Below are 27,052 nucleotides of genomic sequence, written 5' to 3' on the forward strand. Positions count from 1 at the left end.
GAAGAAGCAAAAAGAAAATATAACTAAGAGATGAAATATTAAGTCACTCTATGAATGACAGAGCTTTATCTGAACTTTAACAGCACATGGCTTCTGGTTATGATGATTATGATCAACTGCTTTCCATTCCAATTAACACAATATTGGTTTTGTTTTTAGCTGAGAAAAAGAAAACTGAGGAGAAAATAAATTAGATTTAGAAAGCTGACAGAAAAACGTATCTCTTTTGCACAATAAATTGCAAGTAAGTGTGTGTGTAAAGATCGCTTTGAACTCCACATGTACCACTTGCTGTGACACTGCTTAAAGCTATCTTGGACATAAACAGCAAAGATTTGGGGGAATTACAGTTCTAGTTTTTTCTTCACTGTGGTTACAAAGCCTCCTTTAAGACTTCTAAAGCATGTGTGGAAACAAATAAAAGCCACGGAGATGAGCTATTTCATTTGTTTGTTATTTTACCTAAACACATGGGTAATATAACACCTATTCCTTGTTTGTGATTTTTTTATCTCTCAGCCTCAGAGCATTTACAAAGAATAAAAATATTACAAAAAAAGAAGAAGAAAAAAAAAAAAAGAAAAAAAAAAGGCAAAGAATGGGGAAATTATTTTTTCAACCAAGAGGTTGAAAGTGACAGAGCCAGAGTCAGAAAAAGGTCATAGGGATTCCAGTCTCACTGCCCCTTTATCACCCATGCTGGATCTTTCTCCCATCATTTCTGTGTGCATGTACCTGTATCCTACATACTTCTGCATGTGACAGTGTTCAGGCTTTTGCAAGGGGCACAGTCATGGCCTTTAACCTGAAGGTCCTTTTTTTTCAGTCTTGAGCGTAGGAGATGAAAGCCATTAAGCCCTGTTTTGTACCCATACGCTGTGTGTCTTCAAGTGAAAATAACACCTTTAAGCAATATAAAATCTAAAGCCTAAATACAAAATTTACATTATCAATTGCAGCCAAAACATGAAAAAAAACCAAAGCCTCAACCTCTATTAATTCTACTGAGATTATTTGCATACATACATTTAGATGTATTCAAACACCTCACTGAAACTGGGCCATAAGTTCCAATACAAAGTGTATTGGTGTGGTTAATATAACATCTACTTCAATTCACTTTAGTTGAACTGAATTATTTGGTTTCTGCATAAAACACAGACACAAATTATTTGAATATTAAGTATCATTAATTGGTCTGATAATTTAATTGATAATTGTTTCATTATATGGTAGCATTCAGTAATGAGGAGATATGGTGGATTTTAGGTGAAAAGATTTCTTTTATTTTACTTAACCAAGGTGATGTATGAAAGAATTGTTGAACTATTTTAACAAGCATAAATATTTGGAGTGTATAAAGATAATAAAACTGAAGCTTATATGTAGTTGTGAGCCGTTATTTACTGAGAGTCTTTGTTTGGAATGTGCAAACAAACAACAAAATCTCTTAATAGTAAATGAGCTATAAAAATCATATTGTTAATGTCAGTAATATGAGCTGCTGAGGACTAAAGGAGAATAGAAATATTACAGTATTGCAAGAAAGGGATATTTCTTATGAACTGTTCTGTGTAGCATATAATAATGGTTCTGTGCAATCAAATGAATATTGCACTTACCATTTTATGGTACAGAAATTAATCTGAGTGGTACAGAAATTAATACTTTCCTTCATACATTTTAAATTCTTATCCAGCCTTTATGAATCATTAAATAAAAACAATAAAAATTTCTGTTTTGGTAAAGGTTTCTATTGTAATACTAGGATGTGTTAACCTCCTGGACCAGTCTACTGCTTTGAAGTAGATTTATACCTACCAGAAAGTGCTTCTTTTAATGGCCACTGTATGGGGAATTCAATCCATCTGTCTCCATTAAGGGAAAGAGGAAGTGTTTTATTTATGGTGAGACTAAAGGTATCCAGGGTCGATGTGTTCTGTATTTTAAAGTGATGAAGAGACAACTGGGATATGCTGTTTTCCAAACTCTGGAGACCAAGTCTCACTTTATAAAGCGTTCCCAAATCAGATGGTAAATGTATCTAGGAAGCAACAAAACCATGAGTTAGCACCCAAACAGAGATAAATGCAAAGGTAATTTATAGCAAGAGAGGAAGTTTGCTTTAAAGGGATCAGAACAATCCTGGACCCCTTTTACATCAGCCTTGGTGCTAAAAGTCCCATTGATATTTTAGCCTTATCTTCTAGGGACATTCATTGTAATTATTCCATCAAATTCAAATTACATACCACACTTATTTCTAAATGTGAATATGTAACGTTAATGCTATTTAAATTGATATACATTATTAACTATTTTTTTGGGGAAAAAAAAAAGAATATGCTTGATCATTGTGAACTCAAGAAAGTAAAAAAATTAAAAAATGAAAGCTGGTGTGCAACTGAAAATTTCAGTTCTGTTTTTCTTGAATATTTAAACAATAATACATGATTATCTCACTTTAAAAGGAAACTCAAAGAAAATTTAAATATAGGCATATCTTACATCATATGTTATTTGGTTCTTAGTCTGATGATCCACTCTGTTTTCCATGGAAACTGGATTTGACTTGCCTTTGCTTCCGTAAAAAACCATAACCATTTTGGATATATTTTCTGACAACTTTTCAAATTCTGGTTTTGTTTCTTCTTGATGTTTTGTTAAATAAACCCTCCATCTGCCTTCTAAACAAATAAAATAAAGAAAATAAAAAGGAAAAAATATAAATGATGTTTCTGTTTTCATATATTAACCAAGCTATCTGATATAAAATTTCTAAGATGTTTAGACTACATGGGGAGCATTACTTTATTAGCATGTCACCTGGGTGCTGATCAAGTATAAGTATATTGCCATTTCTTACTACTACAAAGGGGAAACTACTGTCAGTACTCATAAGTGTAATGACATATGGTGATGAAAATATTCTCCCATTATTACTTCAAAAATGATCAATAAAACAGTCAACGTAATTACAGAAGCTATACCTGAATTCATTTGTTCTTTTCCTAAAGGCCAGGCAGAAGTGCTCCTCCTTTCCTGAATTTCTAATTAAAAAAAAAGATCAAATTAATACTTTCTGTAGAACAGTGTCTATATGATAATAAATGTCTGTATTGATCTCTAGTGAGACAATTGACTGAGTATTATATCATTTAGATTAAAGATTTAAATAGGAAGTGTACAATGTGATTTTCTACTTAAGCATCATCTCCTACATATCATCCTATTTAATGAACTGACTCTAGGGCTAGCTCTTTACTATGAAATGGCTGTAACATGGAGATTCACGTATTTTTCATTTTAAAGCATTTCTGTTTCATTTGTACAATTCATGCTCTGGAAGAAGTAGCACTGATTAGATGTGTTTAAAGTCCATTCTAGGGGCTGATGTTCCTCCCAGTGATATTAGTCTCCATTGATTTCAGTGGGATTTTGTATAGACAAAAACTGTTTATAAACATTAGGTAGAGGCCTGAACCAAAGATGAGAAGCCTTCTTTTGAGTTCATAACCTAGACTGGGTTTGCCAATTATAGTATAAAGAAACTCACAGGAATATTTTGTTCAAATCAGTGCAGTCTGGTAGAAACAAAAATTAAATATTCGTTTTTCTTTTTTTTAAAGAAAAGTCAAAACATACAATCTAAAACAAAGCTGAAATTATTTGCTTTTGCACAATAGCAGCTTCCTCCTTTTCTTTCTGGTTTCAAATGATCAAAATTTAGAGACGATAAAGCAGAGAAAATGGATTGAATTGAAATCATATTCATTGTCAAGAGACTAGTGCTGGAAAAGAACAGTAACGCCAAATGCTGCTACGGTGAGCAGAGATGCCTTGGGAGTTAGGTGGAAAAGAACTAGAATATTTTCTCTAATCTAAGGACTCATCTATACTGTTAATTAACTTCTCCTAGAGGTAGTACCATTTGAACTACATCAGTCTTAGAGGTGCATATTGAGCTTTGATTGCCTGCTGATGTGGTTGGACCATGTTGTGGTTTGGTTCTATCTTGCACACCAGATTGTATTCAAATATATGCTTATATTGAAATCATGACACAGAGAGGAAGGGTGTACATTCCCTTCTTGTTTTGACAAAGAGTGCAGTCACAGGCAGTGGGGTGAAAACTGCGCCTCTGTGGTCTGATTACTCACATGGTGTCAGTCAAAAATATGTCCTGTTTCTGGCAAAAGCTGTCCAAACTGTGTAGCAGAAATATGGTAAAACAGTCATCTTCAATACCATAGAGATATTTTCTTCACTGCTTAAAAATATTTTGCCCCACTTTTTATCTCATTTTCACTCTGCCTAGCAAGTAGTCGGCAGAGGTACTTGAAGCTTAAAAAAATACTTTGCAAATGTAGAAGTAAGACTTGGAGAGGCAGCAATATGTAAAGACATAGGCCAAATATGTTGCCATTTATGCCACTATAAATCTGGAATAACAAAGCAGAAATTATCCTCTGGCAAATAATGGTTACTAAATGGTACTAAAATACAACCATGTTCAGACGCACTAATTCCCTATATAATGACAATGTTCTACTGGAATAATTTAAACAATAACTTGTTTGTAGAAGCAAATTACAGTTTGGAACAAACTTCTTAGCAAATGATAGTTTGAAGATAGTATTGACCTGTGGCATTCAGAGCTACTGAGGCAGATCTTTTTCCATCATGTCTGTCTTTAAGCCATGTATGAGCCATAAACAATGTTTCGGTCCCTGAAGATGCTGATTCTTTCACAACAATCTTCTCCAGAAGCCAGTCAGAACCTTTCCCTTTTTCAACCACCATCCTTTGCAGCATCCCAACATCTACTGCTTCCACTTGAAAAACATCCACCTGAAAAATTCAGAATCAAAAAGTCATATGGAAACACAACCATGGAACCAAATTATCAGTGTATTTTGAAATACAGAAGCGAGAAGAAAATCAGGATTTTTTTTTTGTTAATTCAGTAAATACTAACAGAACCAGATGAACAGCACCAGAACAAGTTTGAAGATGCTAAATGCCTGCCTTAAGAAGTATTTACCTGCTTTGTGGTTCCACAATTTACAGCTAAACTGCTTCTTTTCCCACAGAGATCTATGAAAAAATGATGAAAAACATTTGACTGCTGAGAAGTCTTCTCAGTCTAATTCACACTGAAGTTGCTCTGCCAGAGCAAGAGGGCAGCAACCCTTATTCAAAGGTTTATGCAGAGATGAAACAGAGAGAAACAGTTCTCTTGCTCCACCAGTCACAATTATGTTTCTTTCCTGGACAGGTTTTCCAGCTGCAGAACTGATGAAAGCTTTGTGTCACAAAGACCAGCCTGACCAGAGTGCACCTTAATAAGACCCAGCATAAGCTAAAATATTGAGCTCAAGATTGCAGATATTATATGACCACCTATGGTCATTATATGACCCAGAAACAGAAAATTTTTAAATTTGTTCTTAATATTTTTTTCTTGTTTTTCATTAATGTATGTACATGTGAATATGAAAGTATGTGTGTTTGTGAACTACATCTTTAACAGTCTCCTCAAAATAATCACCAAACCATCTTTGAATTACTCCGTGGCTTCTATACTGAAAGGTCATGTTAGTCAAAAACTGCTAGAGTGCATCATCTAATCATCATCACATCTGCACTGTCACCCCAAAGTTATCATTTGAAATTGGAAAGTGAGACAATGATTTTAAGGAAAAAGTACTACAGAAGTACTTGAATTGCTATACTTCCTTACAAGGAGTCAAGGTTATCAGCTGCTTAGTGAATTTAGACTGGCAAAAGCATAAAATTACAATGGAGGTTCTCAGGATAATGTCCTCCAGCAGCAGAGCAAATACATTGGAAGGGATGAAATTTTAGATGGAGGACTGCAGATAAAGAGGTTCCTTTTCATGTTTTCCTTAGTTATATCAAAAAATTAATGTTTGGTGTTGACACTACCATTTTATTTTATTACCTACTGGACTAATCTAATGATTGAATATGATTAATCTGAACTCTTAATTTACCTTAACTGTGATATTAGTTTGATCACTGCTTTAATAGGACTGGTAAAGTTATAGCATCATGTTTGAATAAAATAAAATTATTTATTACACTTGCAAAATTAAATGTATTAAAAATACACAGGATTAGAAGATGAATGAAAAACATGGATAGACTCAAGTAAGAAACATATAGACCCTTGTCTCTGTTAGTAATAAAATATTTTAAGTTCCCAAAATGTGAAAATTTATCTCTAAAATTGCTGCTTGTTCTTGCAAATGCTTATGCTTATATTAATGCATGGTTGTTGTGGTTTAAGCCCAGTCAGTAACCAAGCCCCATGCAGCTCGCTCACTCCCCCACCAGTGGGATCAGGAAGAGAATCAGAAGGGTAAAAGCCAGAAAACTTGTGAGCTGAGATAAAGACAGTTTAGTAGGGAAAGGAAAAGCTGCACACACAAGCAAAGCAAAACAAGGAATTAATTCACTGCTTCTCATGGGCAGTCAGGTGTTCAGCCATCTCCAGAGATGAGAGCAGAGCCTCATCACATGTAACGGTTACTTGGGAAGACAAAGAGCATCACTCTGAACATCCCCCTTCCTCCTTCCTTCCCCCACTTTATGTACTGAGCATGATGTCATATGGTCTGGAATATCCCTTTGGTTAGGTGGGGGCAGCTGTCCCGGCTGTGTCTCCTTCCAGTTTCCCATGCACCCCCAGCCTCCTCACCAGTGTGGCAGTATGAAAAGCAGAAAAGGCCTTGGCTCTGTGTGAGCACTGCTCAGCAGTAACAAGAATATCTCTGTATTATCAACCCTGTGTTCAGCGCAAATCCGAAACAGAGCCTCATACTAGCTACTGTGAAGAAAATTAACTCGAAAAAACAAGCACAGTGATTTATTTTATTGGAAATATATGAGGGAGCTTTTGTTAGATCCTTGTTAGAATAACTTCTTTTTAAGAGAAAAGAGCTTTACAGAGGATGACTACTGACGCTATCATCAGTGCCTCAAAAAAAATCTGTTGTCAGTGATCCACTCTTGGAAAGGAGAGTTAAGAATAAAGGAAAAAAATATAGACAACATTCTGCTGACTTCTAGACTTGTGCTTTCTCCAGAAGAAGGATATTTGGGTTTGATTTACATTAAACTTGATGGCTAATAAGCTTTTAGTACTTAGTAACTCAGTAACTTAAGAAATCGAGGGCAGCACGTACTATGGGTTATGTATAACCTGGATAATGCAGCCACAGGTAACAGCAAGTTTGTATATATAGTTAGTACACAAAAGATTTTCCAAATTGTTTTTCCTTTGAAAATAAGTATATTTTGACTGAATAAATATTTCTGAAAACTTTGATATTTGGTTTGTGTTGGACACATTACTTCGTCATTTGTCAATGTGCCATTTAAACAAACTCATTTTAGAGCATGTAAAATCTCAGAAATCCATGGTCAAATTTGTAAATGATTCAGACATCTAATAAACTGCAAGTTAAGAAACTATTAGGTAGACTAGAAACTGTGACAACTGGGGCAAACTCACTTCACAGACAAGATTACATTTTCTCTTTATGTGTACATTTGAAAATCTATGTGGTGTAATAAGCTTTATTGTAGTCAAGAGACCAGAAAAGAACAGAGAAGGAGTAGCAACTATAATAAGAACAATTTGCTAGGGATAATTTATTTGCTAAATTTAATTCACTTTTCTCTTCTTAACCTATCTGCAAACAGACAGATTATGACATATATTTCATTCTAATTTTAAGAAATTCAATTATTATTAATAATTTAGTTAATGATTTTTCTGATTCATCTGAGACCACAGATTAGGCATAAATTGTTGGAAATACTCAAGTTGTTGACAGGTCTTGTATGTCATATGATACTTTATCTATTATTTGACTTACAAATGGGGAGTCTTTAAATTGCTGAAGGGTTAATTCTTCTACAAAAAGAGAAAGAGGGAGTAAGAAAACACAGAAGAGAAGTAAACCTAAAGAATATAAAACTTTGCTACATCAGTTTCCCCTGGGGAAAAATGTTAATTGTTTTTTAGTTACTAATATAAAATTAGGTTTGAATGGAGAAAAGTCACCTTAAATATTGATAATAATACATATTATCTAATTCAGCAGAGCTTATACTGAATTTTCTCAGAATAGTATTAAAACAATTTGTGTGAATGTACAGCCCACCAAATTTTCCTAATTAATATCGCCTGGAGAAAGAATGGTACTCTCCAAGGCTAAGCAGCTGAGACTGACAATGTGAGAACCGTACATCCTCTGTGATCCAGAAGAGTTGCCCTGGCAAAACCATAATTGGCACCTTTCATATTTCTTGGCTAAGAAAATAAGAACTAAAAAATTCCTTTAAAACAATCATTCCAGCAAACCTTTCAGAATATTTAAAGTTTGGGGTTTTTTCTTAATTTCTTTTCAAATTTCCTTAAAATGTTTCTTTTTTTTTTTTCCAGGGCCCCATGTTTTAAGCATTTCCTTTGAATCTATGACTCAGTTTGACTTTATTCAGTACTCTTCAGTGTCAGTGCTGGCAACATCACTGTCCGTAGCAGTTGCAATAGCTCTTGTAACAGAAGAAGCATTTGAACAGTCACTGTGCAATATTTACCTTTATAAATGCCAATCATTTTATAGGCATGGTATTGAGTTTTAATGGTTGGTAAATGACTATTCCCAGCAGAACTGAAAATGGCAAGTCAAGAAACACCATATGCTTCATTTCATCAACCTGTATGCACAAGCAATTTCCCATACTGCTAATGTTAGTATCATTTTAATAGGCTTTTATTGGAAAAGGAGTTAGAGTGTCTAGATAAAGGACCTTTTCTATTAAGCTTAGCAAACCTATTGATTTGCTGCCTGACTATTTTGATCTCACTTGTTAATCTGGAGAAACTCTACTGAAAACAAAGGAGTTTCAACACTGGGAGGCAAAATAAAGGCCCTTATAACACTGAGACAAAACAAGAAACAGTCTGTGAATATTCCTGTAGGAGACAAATGAGAAAAATTAATTTTACTGAGACATCACCCTTCAGACTGTGGTCCCATGGCCTCTACCAGCTGTGCTGAACTGAACTCCTCCACCCTGTCCCAAATGCTTGTCACATCACTGCCTTCTCTTAGATGGATATTATCACCTTTTTAGTTGTGCCAGCATAGCCATACAATCAGCTCCAGAAAAATTTTATTAAGATAGACCAAGTGAGAAAGTCCAAACCATTAACAATATTAATTGGACAGAGTAAATGTATGTCACTGTACCAGCAGATTTAAGGGGTGAAAATTTTGGGTGCTAAGCAGCAGTGATGACAAGCACTAGTAGCAGTACTCAGTACACTGAGTCCCACCTCAGTGGAAGGATGAACAGTGCATGTGAGTGTGCCTTCACCATCTTATAATTGCTGTTCTGTACAAATGTTTCTTTAATAGTAGGAGTTTCCATGCATCTGAAAAAGCCAATCCCAAATTTCTGCAAGCATGTTTTTGTATTATGTTAAATTCTCATCCAGAAATTCATTGAAAAATCTTTATCTTTACAGGAAAAAAAGTAATGTAAATTAGAATGAATGAATAATTAGAGGTTTCTGATAACCTACATTTATCATGGTTTGGTCATCTTCAACAAAATTAGTAAAGAATCAGTGAAAGAATACGGGCAGTAAAAAACCCCAAATAATATTTGCCCTGCACTGACCTTATGTAAATTTGCTTAGTATAACTGGAAGAAAATCTTTTTGAAACAGGATTTGTATGCACAGAACAGCGGCAGGAGCAAGAAAGAATAGTGGCATCTTATAATAACCAGCAGATATGACCATTCAACTAAGTAGTGAAAGACATTTCAATGAGACTTTAAGTGAAATGCATTTAATAAAACACAAAAGGACTGCTTACACAGACCAATATCATAAGCCACATCTAAAGCTGTAAACACAAATTATTACACAATAGAAATTAAAAAACAAAACAAAACAACAACAAAACATAAACGAATAACCCACAAAAGACAGCCATAACTCTGGACAGATTCAAACCCATCTAATGCAGCCTGATTATTGGATTACTAGAGGTCCAAATTTGAGATCTGGTTTAACAGGCAAAGATAAGAGGATGGATGTATTTTTCTTCAACTTCAGTAATGCATATGATTGTATAATATTTTGATTAAGACACCATAATCTAATATAATAATGGGATAATAAAATATCTAACTTGTATGTCTCCAAGTGCAGCTGTAAACAGAATATTTTCAAGCACATTTCATTACAGTGAGGCCAGTTAATAAGCTTATGCTCTTTAGTATTTTCTTGAGTTATCTGGAAGAAAACAAGATTTTAGAGATTATGCAAATACAATCTCTGGTTATGACTTTAAGAAGTAGGATGTTAAATTGAAGAGTACTCTGAAAAGATTTATGAGTTAATAAATCACTGGAAAGCCTTTCTTTCCATGAATCAAGCAGAATAATCTAACTCGTCAAAGGCATACTGATTTGCTAATTGTCCTAAATACTGTCAAAGGCAGTAAAAGTTTAGTAAGAGAGCTATCCAGGCTAACAGTCAAAAGTGTGATTCAGTTCAGTTCCTGGAAGTTAAAGTTTGACAAATTTAGAAAATAATGTGAATCTCTAAAATGTAAAAAAAAAAAAAAAAGGATATTTAAGGTTTGAAACAACTGTCCAACTGGATGTAAATTTCATGATTGGTAGCCATTCATTCTGTTAGGGATATTGGCTAAACTATTTAACTTAAATTGAAGTTAATTTAGTTCTTGCTACATTGAGGAAAATGATTGAATATTTTATTTCCTGAAAAATGCAGACTTGCATTGACCATAACTACTTTAAGATTTTTTGATACATCAAGCTAATAAAGTTAGTTGCATTTTAAAATTATCTTGTTTATTAAAAAACTGAAATGAATACAGCATAAAATTCATGTACCCAACTTGGTCTATCTAAAATAAGTCCATATAGTGAGAAAATTTCCCTGCAAAATCTTGCAAAAGCAGCAAAAAGTCTCTGAGGATAACTAATTTCATTTTAAGATAAATGTCCAAATGAAGAGAGAAGGTAACCATCTCCTGGAAGCATCTACTTCACTCTCTTTCTGAAGCAGATGCTCAAACCATCATGTTAGGACAAATGTGTACAATAGAGGCAAGTAAAACTAAGTGACAAGTACTTCAGACTTAGAAATGTCATTTATGTGATTTATTTTTGAGCTTTACAAAGACAGAACACAGTACCCCTTTCTTGTATTTAATTTTAGCTTTAATTAGTTTTGTCCAGTTTTTATTTTTTTGCAACAAAGTTTGACATGTTTTCTTTCCCTGCAAATGTCAGGAAACCAAATTAATTATTCACATATCTCCAATTCATTGGACAGTGTTGTGAAGGCAAGCTAGGTGATTGCAATGGTATGTTCTAACTCTGCCCCTTATAAATCTCTTACTGACTGTAAATAGAGACTGGGAAATGCCATCCTGGAGGTATCGCTGAGAACTGCACGTTACTCAGATATTTGTCACTGTCTTCTAGGATTACACAAAGCTTTAATGATATTCTTTCTTTCTACTTTTCTCCTCACAGTTTCTGGCAACCTCCACCACCTTCACTAAGAATGTATCCCATATTTTCCTAGTTCCCATCTGATTAGTCCTTCTGCTCAATGGATTGAAACACGGTGTAACCAAAACTAGCACTCAGTTGCCAAGCCGAGCGTCTCTGGTGCTGGCACGGTCAGCAGCTGAGCATTGCAGTGTGGTGCACAGGGGAGTTTCCCGAAATGGGGGAACCACAGAGGGAGCAGAGAGAGCCCCCAAGAGTCCACAGCTCAAACTAGAGCAGCTCACAGGATGGGGCTAGGACCAATGGTGGCCAAGCTCCCTACATGTAGAGAAGAAGCCCTGAAGGAGTGCAAGCAACCAGGAGTGCCACCAACAGGGGGGGCAAAGGATGAGGAAAAGGCTGAGGTACTTACTGCCTTCTTTGCCTCAGTCTCTAATAGCAAGACCAGTTGTTCTCCTGATACACAACCCCCTGAGCTGTAAGACAGAGACAGGCAGCAGAATGAAGCCCCCACAATCCAAGAGGAAATGGCCAGCAAGCTGCTGCAGCACTTAGACACACTAGTCCATGGTGCTGGAAGCGATCTACTCAAGGGTACTGAGGGAGCTGGCAGAAGTGCACACTGAGCCACTTTCCATCATTTACCAGCAATCCCAGCTAACTGGAAAAGTCCCAGTTGACAGGAAGTTAGCAAATGTCCATCTACAAGGGTTGTAATGAGGATCTGGGGAACTATAGGCCTGCCAAGGAAGGTCATGGAGCAGATCATCTCAAGTGTCATCACATGACACATGCAAGACAATCAGAGGATTATGCCCAGCCATCACGGTTTTATGAAAGGAAGGTCTTGCTTGACCAACCTTAGTAGTGGATGAAGGAAAAGCTGTGAGTGTTGTTTAGCTGGACTTTAAGAAAGACTTTGATGCCATTTCCCACAGCATTCTCCTGGAGAAAATAGCTGTTCATGGATTGGACAGGTGTACTGTTCCCCGGGTAAAAGACTGTCTGTATGGCCAGGCCCAGAGAGGGGTGGTGGATTGAGTTACATCTGGCTGGTGGCCAGTCAATAGTAGCGTTCCCCAGGTGTCAGTACTGGGGCCAATCCTATTTGATACACTTATCAATGAGCTGAATGGGGGGATTGAGTGCACCCTCAGTCAGTCCTCAATGACACCAAGTCAGATGGGAGTGTTGTTCTGCTGGAGGGCAGGAAGGATTTGGACAGGGTGGATCAATGGGCCAAGGCCAATTGTGCAAGGTTCAACAAGGCCAAGTGCCACGTCCTGCACTTGGGTCAAAACAACCCCATGCAGCACTACAGGACTGGGGAAGAGCAGCTGGAAAGATACCTGGCAGAAAAGACCTGGGGGTGCTGATCGACAGCTGCTGAACGTGAGCCAGTAGTGTGCCCAGGTGGCCAAGCGGGCCAATGGCATTCTGGCTTGTATCAGAAATAGCGTGGCCAGCAGGACCACAGCAGTGACAATCCCCCTGTACTCAGCACTAGTGAGGCCACACCTCGAATCCTGTGTCCAGTTCTGGGCCCCTCTCTGTGAGAAAGACACTGAGGAACTGGGGTGTGTCCAGAGAAGGGCAACAAAGGTGTTAAAGAGTCTGGAACACAAGTTCTGTGAGGAGTGGCTGAGGGAATTGGGGCTGTTTAGCCTGGAGAAAAGGATACTCTCTGCAACCACCTGAAAGCAAGCTATAGCCAGGTGGGTGTTGGTGTCTTCTGCCATGTAATCAGCAATTGCGCAAGCTCAAAATGCACCAGGGGAGGTTTAGATTGAATATTAGGAAAACTTTTTTCACCAAAAGGGGCTTCAAGCTTTGAAACAGGCTGCCCAGGAAAGTGGATGAGTCATTGTCCCTAGAAGCCGTGTAGATGTGGCACTCAGGGCCACAGTGGTGAACCAGGCAATGCTGGGTTAATGGTTGGATTTGATCTTAAAGGTCTTTTTTACCTAAACAATTCTATGGTTCTATGATGACCAGACTGATTTAGTGTTCACTTCTGTACAACATTAACTTGGCCAACAGCCTACCACTATGATTAATACATTTGGATCAATGGCATTTTGCAATTATTTAATCATTATGTCAGACATCCTTTCCATAAGAGAAGGTTTTTCTGCATTCACAAATTAGCAGCACTCTTGTTGTGATGGGATGTCAACACTACATGCAAATACTGGTTTCCTACTAGTGGTCTTAGTACACTGTCCCACATTCTGACCTGTCTTAGTGTATTCTGGTGCACAATGATTTTTCCTGAAGCTTTTTTTTTTAATTGTCAATGCTTAATCTGTGAGTACTGAAACTGAACACTAACAGTCACCTCTCACTGACAATTTTTGTATGTGCTGCAGTTACCATGGTACCAACCTGAGCAGTTGATGTCTAAATATAGGGCAGGATAAAGGATATATCTTTTCAAATACTAATAGAATGAAGTAAAAATTCTCAGAGATTTTAGTGCTTCAGTAAGTTGGAGTACTTAAAATACTGGTTACTTTCATAAAACCTAGATTAAAATACTTAAATATCAGTCATAACATAGTCAGTGTAGTTTACTGGCTTTGATGGAACTGAACTAAAAAAAACCCCACATTCTCAAAGAGGAAATTTGTGGGTAACTTACAGCCATATGACAGTGTACAAAAAGTCTATCAAAGACCATATAAAAAAGCACAAAGACTTACATTTGCTGAAAAATGTTGAGTGCAAGAAGCAGTAAGGATTTTCTAAAACTGGGCCCTGTTTTTCACAGAATGTCTGTGTTGAGTATACTTGGTCAAAAAAAGTGTTTGTAGCACTTAACATTTATCAGACTTAAACTGACTCGTGAAGTATGAGTAAATACTATTAGGATTTCATGAAAACTGAACTGCATGAAGAAGTGTGCTGAGATTGCTTTGTCTATCCTTACAGTTTTTAGAAGAACATCAAACAAGGCATCAATGTCATAACAATTTGGAAGAATACGGTTCTTGCAGCACAAATATTCACGTCCATTTGTCTGAGTAGATCACCAGAAGCTCAGCTCTCTCAGTGACAGTGCTGCTCTCTCTCAGGGTGAGCTATAGGGCGCTTACTGGTGAATTAATAATATCATGCACATTACTTTATCTACCAGTTCTCTGATGGTTTCACAGGTTTAAGGACTTTGGAAAGGCACTAAGCAACTTTTCAGATATAAGAAGCTAATTCACTTTTTTACTGTCATGTAACTCAGCTCATGAAAATAAAAGACTTGTTAAATGAGAGAAGAGTATCTCCAATCCACTGCAAAGTTCACTGAATATTTAAACATTTCTATGTATTTCTGCATAGCTAAACTGTTGCTTGTAGCAGCCCTGACATTCTGTGAGACTAACACCATATTTTTATGTGATTTCTAACAGAAACACTGTTCCAGTTCACTAGCTGTTACTGTATAGTCAAGGGGAAAATTATTGCAAGGAAAAGCACATTTTAAAATGTCAGAACAACTGTTAAGATTCAGAATGCAAATTCTGCCTGTTATACTCCAAATCCCCTAAACCACCAAGTGCAGACTCTCTGACTGCAGGGGTGCTTGGCTCAATATGTGATTGGGCTGGTGTAGAAAGAGACATTCTACACTTGAGAGTCTTTTCGGAGATTACTTGTAAAGGGAGGAAAACATTGGGAGATTTCCAAAACATGTCACGAACAAAATGTTGCTGCAAAGGCAGGAGTCTTGCTTGCAGAATCATTTTACAATTTTCAATTAACCAGATACCTTTAATTTATTTTCACAGAACAAAGAGTGAATCAAGACTTTTATGTGTTTCTCTATTACTTATCTACAAGCAATTTCTTTTTAGGACCCTAAAATATTCAAATGCTGATATCTAAAATTAGAAATATAAGAATACTGTGTTACATTCACACACTGCTCCTATAAAATGTCAAATAAGTAATGAAGAGATGGCTGCATGCCAACTCTGCATCTTACTCCGTAAAACAGAAAAATTCTAAGCCACAGTGAAATAGATGCAAACACTATAAAAATACCCTCCAGGTTATAAATCTTTGTGGTTCACTTCTGTTTTCGTAGGTAACATTTCTGGATGTGCATCCCTGGTCCCTCTTCATTAAAAGCTGCTAGTCTAGAAATCAGATTGCACACTTGTGTAACTATGATTTAAGGAGAAATCCAGTAAAACTTTATGAGGACAAAAGGACCACAGGTCTAAAATTCAGTTAAATCATCTTATCAGTAAACCATAATCTGAATGTCAGAATTAGGGAAAACAAATATGACTTTATCAAAGCTGAGTACCTTTATCTGCAAGTATTTAGTTGCTTAAAGATATTTAAACTCTCCAAATTTTCTTATGAACAAGTATTTCAAGTAGGTGAAATCCGGAAAGACAATACCCATTTTCAATTCCCACTAAATTGATGAGGCTGGGGGTAGTTAATATCTGAGGTCCTCCTAATCACACATATCATGCCTCTGCTTTGGTTATCAGTCTACACTTACTTGGAAGGCTGCATCCTTGGAGAAACTCTCATTTGTTTGGCAGCCAACATCAACAGAAAGAAATAATTTACTGCATGTTATTTCTGAAAGGGAGATATGTTAGAATATCGTGGTCACAATATTCACTGAGATTTCAGAAAGGTATCAGGGCACACACACACAGGTAGCACTGTCTAATGTAAAATATATTTTACATTATATTCAGCATTTCTGAATGGTTGCAAGCCACAGGTGTTTTTTTTATAAACTTTAACTATTCCAACCCAAATTTTCTATAGCAGATGTTTGTTTCAGAATCTTTATTAAATTATTTCAATCCTAAAATTTGTTTTCAAATAAAGAGCCACAGTAAACAGAGATAATTTATTTATTCTATGGTTAAAATATCTTGTGATTTTTTTTAGCTGAAAATTTCACTCCCTGTGTCCAGAGCTCCCAACAGGGACTAGGTTTTATGTCAAAGACATGCGTTTTGCAGTAAATCTACCTATGTTTCTGAAGCACACTGAGTACCCAAATTCCCTCTAATTTCTTTTTATGCTGACAATGCAACAGGGAAATTTATCTCTGGAAGCTATATTGGTCTTTGACTGGTCTATGTCTACCAGCTACAAGACTCACTCCTGCACAGCGAATAAATTACACTCTTGGTAGACCTAAGAAAATTATGGAAGGTAGTGTCTGACCGTCTGGAGAGAGACCAAGACCCAGACTGAGGGGTAGGCAGCAGAAGCCAGGGAAAGATGCCACAGTCTGAAGAATGGCATGAGAAGAAAAGACGTATTAAAAGGAAATTGAGCCTCTTTATGGCTCTATTGTGAAGCAAATATGCAGGAAAACCACTGGCATGTCACTGAAGACCTTCAATATTCACAAAATTGAATCTTAAAGCACTTGATATAATCAATTTATTACTTGCACTTATTGTTAACATTAGCTATATAAATATCAGTATTTCCCACATAAGATAGAGATACTTTCAATTACAAAGCATTGCAAACTGGACTTTGTAGACTGCCCTACTGCCGTTAAGTCCACATGAATTGGACTGAGCTCTAAAAGTGAAAAATATAATGCAGAAACTATAAGTATACCTTTCCTTTAGTGAAATTGTCATCTCCTTTTCTGATTAGCTTTCTTCTGCCAGTATCTCCCAGTGGGCCTTGCAGCATGACATATACATCTGCATCTGTTCCTGACCCAGGGGTAGCACCCGTGGTGATGTAGAGAACATAGCTTTTCACTGTGGGGAAAAAGAGATTAATGGTTTACCAAACCTTAATCAGTTAAAAAATACATCATTTAATAAATTACTACTCTTATATTTTTATTTCTCATCCTACCCAGTGTGATCAGAAGACTATATTGTAATGCTTAGAAAAGCACATAGAAGCATTGTAATTAGAATTTAAGAACCACTATTATAAGGAATAATAAGCTAAATAGTTTGACCTGGCCTGAAAGGCAGGCAGAAGAAAAAATGAAATAAAATATCACAAATTGGTATAAAAAGATGTAAACAGTACTCAATCACCACTTGTATGCAAGTAAATACATAACATTCCAATTAAATAGTTCCTAGGCTATGCTAAATCACTCAACAAGCTCATCTCTGCTCTGAGCCTTATGGAGTTCAAATGAAGCTGATATTTGCCAGAAAGACAGTAACTTTTGCATTTCCTCTGGATCATGGTTCAGTCAGAGGCTGGCAGCTCTAAACTGTACCCATTGCAGTTACTGGCCTCAGCTGAGGAGATGACATGTCAGAGAACACACAGTATTTCTCTGACATGTCATCTTACAACTCTTCAGCTGAGCATTTCTTGAATAGCTGCTTATGTAAAGCACCTGTTTGTATGCCCAAAGAAATGCATAACACACTGGTGACCTGGCCCCCAAAATAAGAAAGAAGTCACATCCCTAAAATATTCAATTGAAAAAGAGAAAAAAAATGTGAGAGGGTTAAGAAAAGAGTATCTGTCCTCATGTTAAATGCTCCTCAGAAAGAGGAGCAGCATTTGTAAAGATTTAAGCATCTGTGTTCTTCCCTAAAGAAATAAATTTTAGAAGTATTTAAAAGCAAAGAGCCTTCCCAGGAAATATCCCAGCAGTATTCTTTTCAAATTCATATTCAAGAACCTTCTGCCTAAGTGCTTTGTTTGACGCTAACTTTGAAAGCACAGCAGAAAAGGCAAGGAATATACAGATTACTTGTGCTTGATTTAAACCCTTAACTTCTGGAAGAGACTGGGATATTCTCATGGTAGAATATACATTTAGGACATGAACTCCTCCGTTCTTCTCTAACCTTCTCTAACTTTGGCTATAAAGCCTTGTAAGAAACACAGAGTAAACTAAAAATATCCTGTCTTGAGGTGATCTAGCACAACTCTGATGGAGTTTGATGACATACAACTGCTAGGTCACAGAAAAAGAAGGCCTGAAATTCTGGGAACGCAAACAGAACATTTCGGTTGTGAGGGGCCATGGATCTCCTTCTTATCTGAAATTACAGTATAAGAGTTATTTCCTCTGGATTTCCCTTCTTTACTCTGGGAGAGAACCAAATCATATTGTTGAGAAAAAGCTGAACTCTGAGTACTATTCAAAACCTTTATAATAGTTTCAGTGCCATATGCTTGTTCTTTTATGTGTCACAAACTGATACCAATCAGACTTGAATGCACAATGCTCAGTTATGGGATCTGAGAGACTGTTTTTTAAGCACTGGAAAGGACTGGACCTAGCCATGCATCACCGGGCTGAAATAAGTAGAAAATATCTGCTAAATCCTTTGGACTGCTCTGAAAATCAACCATTGTCACTGACCAACCTTTTCCAGTGTTTCTGATTTGTGACAAACCTGCTGGAAAAGGAGATCCTGCTGTGAGAACTGGAAGCTCAGTCACTCTTCCTCCTTCTTCATCAGCAAAGTTGTGACAAAATGGAAATTCTAGAACATTTTTACTTTCTCTATGTTGAAGCTTTACCTTAGCAAAGAGCAAAAACAAATAATTTCAGCATCTGTTGCACTCTAATGCAAACTATAGCAAAAGGTAAACTATTAAACAGCTTTGACACATCATCTCAATATTTAAAAAATAAAAGGAAATAATCCTTTCTAAAATATTTTTGAAAGCAACCTGTTGAATGAGAAGGAATAGATACCTTTCCCAATTAAAGATAATCAAAATGTTGTCAACATTATTGCTGTAGAGACTACATTAAGGGACAAAATATTTAGAATTGTTCAAAAATGATTCCTTCGTGTATCTTATTCATCCAGCATATGGAAGAAAAAGAAGTGAGCACATTTCAGCTTGTGAGAAATGTCAATATGCCACAATATTTTTCAGTGCAGAATGTTTTCTAATTCTAAGAGGAGAGAGAAAAAGAAGTGTTTCTGGGAAAAAACTGAAAAACAGAAATTAGGAATGCTTTAGGGCACATGTATATATCAGCATATATGTATCATACTAAGTATTCTTATTCTTTGTGAAATTCTGTGTATAAACTAATGTTTATACACATGTTGTTCCTGAGCTAAGCAGCTTATTCCTCCTATAAGAAAACATATTTTAATAAGGAGATAACTTACACTATGGTACTACCAGCTACACTAAAATATGAAGTTCCATTTTTTAAGCTATTTAAAGATCAACCAGACAACATATTTGAAAGAAAAGTTGCACAAAGTAAACCTGCTTTGAAAAGGGCACAGATAGTTCACTCATACAATTCTTCATGACCTAACTCACTAAAATGTCCAAACTTTAACCCAATAAGCAAAACCATCTTTGGTTAGGAATTGTCAGTGGGAGACGGTAGCAATATTTTGTCTTCAAAAGACTCTTATTATTTTTCATTATGACAGACACATTGAAAAGATTTTTTTTAAATGTACTTTGAAGTATAATGTTGGCACAATTTCCCTTTCACAATAATATCTACATTCCTGAACACTTCCTTGAAACTCAGATTTCATTTACTGTGCTTTATTTTTTCAAGAACTTAAAGAAGGAAGAATAAAACTGTTGCAGAAATAAAGCATTAATTTCGTTCTGGACCTTATTTTATACTGTTTTCAATTTCCTCAACAACATCAAGATAATTAGTTTGTAGTTATGGTTATAAGAATGAATCCTAAATCTATACATGGAATTCAACGAGCTACTCTTTCCATTACTTTTGATAGAGGGAAATCTCAGACTCTCTGGAGGTGCAATATTGTAAAATCAAAATAAAATAGCATAGAAACGACCACACTGATCCTAACCAGCAGTGTAAATAGACTGGTAACCTGTCTTTTATAATAGATATTATCTACAATCTCCTATACCAACCTAGTTGAATCCTAGTAAAAGGATTCAGGCAGTCTTGCTATAAAAACCATGGAATAAGAGATGTCTTCCTAAAACCCAGATAATTTACATGTATCCCAAAGAAGGGAAATTTATAATTTCTTTCTCTGCCTTTTACTTCTATCTAAGGTAAATATGCATCTTTTCCTTACTTACATAAATGATGCTGATTTTTTTCTAACTAAGCTTTGAATCATTGTCCTGAGCTAATGAAGTAAAGCAGACGAATAGATGTCACTGTTTTCAACTGCCAAGTTTCTGTTCTGAAATTTTTACTGTGATCCACTGTCTCCTAAAATACTCCAGAAGCAGTCTTAATTTTGATATATTTGTTGGATGACTATTTCATCTGGCTAGGAAGATGAAATTAACAACCTGCCTACCATTTAAATGTCAGAGGGCTCAGCTCACTAATATCATGTACTGCACAGGAAAATTACTTTTTCTCCAGCTTTTAATGAGAACAAACCAAAAACATGAATGGACAAAAGTGTTTCTGCAATTTGAAAGAAGATGACCCGTTCCTTTAGAATTCTTTTTATTTTGCCAGCATAACAAGATAAAGATTTTTTTTTTTTTGTATAGTGAAGTGCTACAGCAATTTCAGTGTGATGTCAGATTTTAGCTTCAGCATCTTGGACATCAGAATAAAGATTGTCACTTTTGCTATTCACTTCTTTTATTCACATGCCAACTTAAAAGGCAGATACTTTCATCGAAATGCATTCCTAGTGTCTAACTTAATTATTTGCCTTGGATCACTGAGTCTACAACATGTAACAGCCAATTTGGAGTTATGTAAATATTGCAATGGATGCCAGTGGGTACAGTTCTGAAAAGACACTACTGGATATACTACGGATGATGGCACATCTGTATACATGCCCTCCAGAAATCCATCCAAGTTTACAAGATTTTTGTTATTCATCACTATCCTAGAAAGTGTTTTAAGCAATCTCTGGAGTTACCACTCTACAAATGGTGTAAGTTTTGTAAATTAAAAATTATGTAATTTCAGACAAAACTGAAAACTGGAAGCCATAACTACAGCATATGGAAATAAAATAAAAATAATAGAGGCACAATAAGTAATTGCTTTAGATTTTAGTTTTTACCTCACGGCAATGCCAAGTTTCTCCTTCTCCAGCTTCTTCAATTTCTAAGCGAACTTTGAATATAGTATTAAATTTCTTACTTAGTTCAATAGAAGTCTCATAAATCTGTTCTTTTTTAAGGGATCCTTTGGGGAATATCACTGAAGTACAGTTTCCTTTTTCACCACATACAGTTAGAGACATTTTAGGGTTCATGGAATTAGAAGAAATATCACTAGTTGTAACAAGGACATCCCAAGTCCCTGTTGAAAAGAAAAGAAATTTAATAGGTTTGCTAAATATCAAAAAAAATACAGCAATTTGTAACAGGCTAAGTTAGTGAATGACTAGCAACAGATTCCCAGTTTTGTACTGAGCTCAAATATTGGTATGTAACAGGTACACTTACTGTCATTGATTTAGTGAGAAGCAAATTTGGACAGCAGCCCTTCCACAGCAGTACCTGACCCTTTAGAGATGGGCCAGTCCAAGAGAAGTGTGTGGATAAGACAGCCAGTTCCATATTCGAGACTTATGAAGAGCCATGCCAATCTGTTGATTTTTTTTCCCCTTTGTAAATGTTTCCTCTTATGATTTTAAATATTTAAATATTTTTCCATACTGATCACCATTCAAAAGCACCATATATTTTACTAGATACTACTGGTCAGTATTTTTTCATTTTAACTTTTTGAGGATTTACTTAAATGAACATGTTAAAATTTGCTCCATGTATACTATAATAAACACAACAAATCACAATAAATGTGATTAGGTAAACTGGTTCAAAGCTCGAAATGTGATATTTTTATCACAGATCACCACAATTATCATGACAGCAAAGTACAAAACTTTGTCTATTTCTTCTGTGAAGAACTGATGTTTGCTGAGAGTTTAAAAATAGTCCTGTATAACAGCTCATAGATTTGTCTACTTTACAGACACAGGAAACACTCAACTAGTATTTTCACTAGGTGTTGTCTGAAGCATTTAGTCTCTTAAGCATTATAGATGAATTGACAGTCCCCGGAAGACTCACAAGGACTCCACACTGATACTGGGTAGGCTGCTAAGTAATTTCTGCAACTCTAAATGGAACAGATATTTAGTTAAACCTTTAATCATTAAGACAGTTTTGAAGATCAGAAACTTGTACCCATCAAAAAAATCTCACTGCTTTAGCTAGCTTTAATATTTTCAATAGATATTTGTAAATAGAATATATGGAAAATTCAGGGCTACCAAAATCACGGTTTCAATTTTAAAAAATTATGAAAATCCGAGCCTTTGGTCACCTGGGCTGTGGCAGAAATGAGTGGAATATTTTCATTAGCTCTGTTTATGCAAAGCAAGACAAAGTATGGATTTGATAATTTCAAGTAGCTATTTTGTAAAACAGGTTATTTGAATAATGGAAACCATAAACTTCCAAACTTCACTTCCTAATCATAACAGAAAAGTCATCGTCTCCTAATATAACTATGTTTAGTAAAGTTTTATTACTTTAGATCAGGCGAGAATCTGTGCCATAAATCCAGGACTTGGTGAAGGTAAAAATTTAGTACTCACCATCTGTAAAATCATCTAAAATAACTTCAATGTTATGACTTGATGAATAATATTAAATACCTACCATTTTCACATCTATGAACACAAAATGTAAATGAAACCAATGATATCCATGAAAAAAAAGAAGTCAAATGAAAATTTATCATATCCCCTATGACATAATCTAAGATACTGTAGCCCTTTAGTACAGAAATATTAAGCTTTTAAACTATCAGTGCATAGCTGCCCAGGAAGGGTGAATGGAAGGATTATGCCTGTTGTCATACAGTGCCATACGCTGCTGTAACACCTAAACTAAATTGTATAATCTCTGATAAATCTGCCAAGATCCAATTTAAAAGCAGTTTCCTTCCTTCTCTTTAACTAAGTATAAAACAATATATTGGGTTTGCATGGCAAGGTTTTGATAGCAGGGGAATTTCAGGGGTGGCTTTTGTGAGAAGCCACTGAGCCCATCAGCAAAAGTGATAGCACCTCTGGGATAAGGTCTTTAAGAAAGGAGGGGAAAAAAGACCTGCACAGTTGCAACTGGAAAAGGAAAGAGTGAGAAAATGCAAGAGAAACAACTCTTAAGATCCCCAGGTCAGTGCAGAAGGAGGGTGAGAAGGTTCTCCAGGCACTGGAGCAGAGATTTCCCTGAAGTCCATGGTGAAGACCATGATGAAGCAGCTGTCCTCTTATGGCACATGGATGTCCACAGTGCAGCAGAGATCCACCTGGAGCCCATGGAGGACCCCAAGATGGAGCAGATGGCGGATGTCTGAAGGAAGACACGACCTCATGGAAACCTTATCAACCCTTGGAGAGAGGAGTCCACACTGGAGCAGATTTGCTCCTGAAGGACTGCACCCTGAGGAAGGAACCCATGCTGGATCAGTTTTTGCAGAACTGCAGCCTGTTGGAAGGACTCACTTTGGAGAAGTTTGTGGAGGACTGTCTCCTGTGGGAGAGACCCCATGCTGAAGCAGGGGAAGAGTGTGGAGTCCTCCTCCTGAAGAGGAAGGAGAGACAGAGACAACATGTGATGAACTGACCGCAAACCCCATTTCCTGTTCCCCTGAAAAGCTGGATAGGAGAAGATGGAGAAAACTGGGAGTGAAGTTTAGCCCAGGAACAAGAGGGGTAAGGTGTTTTTAGATCTGGTTTTGGTTCTCATTATCCTACTCTTATTTGATCGGTAATAAATTCAGCTAATTTCCCCAAGTCGAGTCTGTTTGGCCTGTGACAGTAATTCCTGAGTCTGTCTTATCTTAACCCACAAGTATTTTGTTGTGTTTTTTCTGTCCTGTCCAGCTGAGGAAGGGAATGATGAGCGGCCTAGATAGGCATCTGGTATCCAACCAGGTTCAACACAACACAAAGAGTTCTATGCTAAAAATTTATTCTTTCTTTGTTTCTTTCTCAGAAATCTCTTAATTCTCTCAGAATGGCATTAACAGACTGCTGAAACCCATCTATTTTTATGACAACTTTGCTAGCTTAAATAACACTTCTCCCTCCTTGATGTATAAACCACCATTAATTTTATAAATCATGACTGTGTCCATTTTGAGCATTTAATTTGTCACTCTGAATCTGACAAGTTTTTTCAACACTCTTTCACAACAAAGAATTGCCATATTCTCAGTTATCATAACTTCTTTAGAGCTATTCCAGCTTGAACCAGTCCTTCTGGACACAGATGGCCACAATTGCACATAGCATTCCTGGTGAAATATCACGGTTTCTCTGTAGCGGTAGTAAATCACTTAGATTTGAACTGATAATGCCTCCATACGTTACTGGGTGAGAGTAACCCCATTGCCACATCATATTACTGCCTCAAAAATTATCCTGTGATCATATAACACGCTCAGATATTTCTTGTAGTCCTCCTGCTGATGAACGTGTGTAGCAGAAATCATTACAAAACATGATGACACAGGTCAAATACAGTTTTTAGACTATAAGGTACTACTTATTTCCTCATTCAAAAAAAACCAACAACAACAACAGAAAAAAACCCATGCACACCACAATGGAAATTAGGAAAGTGTATCAGAATTAAGAGCTCAAATATCTAGTTGGATTTACACCTAACTGTATACAAGCTTTTTGCCACAGAATTCAGTACCATTGTTTTCCTCCAGTTCTCAGTTTATCACACAACCTCGTCATCTCCTGATAGTACTGATAGGAGCTTTGTAGCACCAACAGATTTCATTAGCATATTCATTGTCTCTTCTCCAGGCCTTTACAATTCTTCCTTTACTACTACTTTTCACTTTCTTATGATTACCTAATAATTTCCCATAAAGCAAATAAAATTAAGTATTGAAATTTAGACAGATTAGATGTTATTACATTTGTCTTACTGCACAATATTTCTGGAGTATCATCTTGTTTTACATCCTATCTTTAGTAGGTTCATTCTTTCACATTTCCTATTTGCATCTATTATCTTAACTATTCTTTTCTTCAAAGTGTGTTATAAAGCTTTTCATGTGAACAATTACTAATTCTATATTCACCTACATTATGCTTTCTATGTTTTAGAGGGAGGTATTACCTTTATTAATGTCAAGTCATACCTTTTGTCTTCGTCAAATTGTTTTAAATCCTTGCTATTAGTCCTGCTACTTCGTTTCCCAATTCCTTTAGTATTCTGGACTAACGACTGTTCTGGTTGTCACTGTTTGACTATATGAAACTGGAAGTTCTCTTTGCATTTCAGATTTGGTGATTGCCAATAACCGCATTCCCATTAGTAGTTATATTTTTGATCCTCAGGCCAACATTACAGTTCCTTAATGAAAAGAGAGATAAAGTACTGTATTTCTTTAGAGATTTTACCTACATCACCTTCAGTGTGAACTGTATTGTTCCTGCATATTTACACGTCTTTCCAGGTTCTTTTCATAAGTAAATGGTTGAAGAACTTTTATTATTTGTTTTAATTCTTTTATAAAATCTGACTCAATTTGGAATTTAATAATTTTCTGACCCCTAAGGTCATTCTTTGCTGATCAGCCTTTTTATTCTCCATTTCTCAGAGGCTCTCTGCTTACTTATCATATTATTTCTGGAGTTTTATACACCCAGATCAGAAATGATTTTCAATAGATACAGACCTGAGTATTGATAACCACAGACTTGAAATTATTAGCAAGTCTGAACTTAGATTATTGAGGAGTATGTGTATGTGGGAAACCAAGGAAAGAAAATGGTTTTACATTTAACATAACAATTACATTCAGACACTAATCAAGGTGCATAAACAAGGATGCAAGATTTCTCTCACTTTTTACATTATCAGTGAAGAAAGATGTAACAGATTTTGACCAGCCTTGGGCTTCTGCTCTGAATTACCCTCAGAAGACGTGTGCCTTGCTCTGTGGATTATGTAGGACACCTATGGGATCTACTTATTAGGGACCTAGAGTACTCACAGTGGTGCAATACAGCTATTTCTTATTCTGTAATTGACACTACTCTAACTGCTCATCCTATGCCTATATTTCCATGGTATCCTGTTCTGTTGTCTCAGTGACATTATTTTTCTGTTTCCTTAGCTGATATGAGATATTCACTAGTGGACTAACTACAGGTGGCTAAAGGTGAACTAATTTTGTCTGCAGTTACGTGTAATATAAAACTCTCTGAACATAAAAAGAAATATACAGGAGTACAAAAACTAATAAAGATCAGTTTAAAAAAATGGCTGATACAGAATGCAAATTCACACCTTCAGATTAAACTTTACATAGCTTGGTCTACCAGTTCTGATTCAGACTTCATAAATGGACTCAAACCAACATTTTACACCTCTTCAAAAAAGATATGTGAGAGTGCTAAGAAATCCTATACTCTGGCAAAGCATAAAAGACTTATCATGTTTTCACTGTCTAATTTGTTTCTGAATTTTCGTAGTTTTTTAAATAAAC

At 36.0% G+C, this 27,052-nt stretch overlaps 1 protein-coding gene across 1 annotated transcript in view; it reads right to left on the reverse strand.

Moving 5' to 3' along the window:
* Positions 1-27,052, reverse strand: part of LOC108505097 (lipoxygenase homology domain-containing protein 1) — a 127,943-nt gene that overhangs the window by 5,973 nt on the left and 94,918 nt on the right. The window contains exons 29-35 of the mRNA XM_017830776.1: positions 21,582-21,823; positions 18,969-19,095; positions 17,200-17,348; positions 4,644-4,851; positions 2,991-3,050; positions 2,509-2,687; positions 1,822-2,044 (exon numbers count right to left, since the gene is read on the reverse strand). Coding sequence (XP_017686265.1) covers positions 1,822-2,044; positions 2,509-2,687; positions 2,991-3,050; positions 4,644-4,851; positions 17,200-17,348; positions 18,969-19,095; positions 21,582-21,823 — 1,188 coding nt within the window. The remainder of the gene's footprint in view (positions 1-1,821; positions 2,045-2,508; positions 2,688-2,990; positions 3,051-4,643; positions 4,852-17,199; positions 17,349-18,968; positions 19,096-21,581; positions 21,824-27,052) is intronic.

The sequence above is a fragment of the Lepidothrix coronata genome, unplaced genomic scaffold, assembly GCF_001604755.1.
Source record: "Lepidothrix coronata isolate B3197 unplaced genomic scaffold, Lepidothrix_coronata-1.0 Scaffold6, whole genome shotgun sequence".
Lineage (NCBI taxonomy): Eukaryota > Metazoa > Chordata > Aves > Passeriformes > Pipridae > Lepidothrix > Lepidothrix coronata.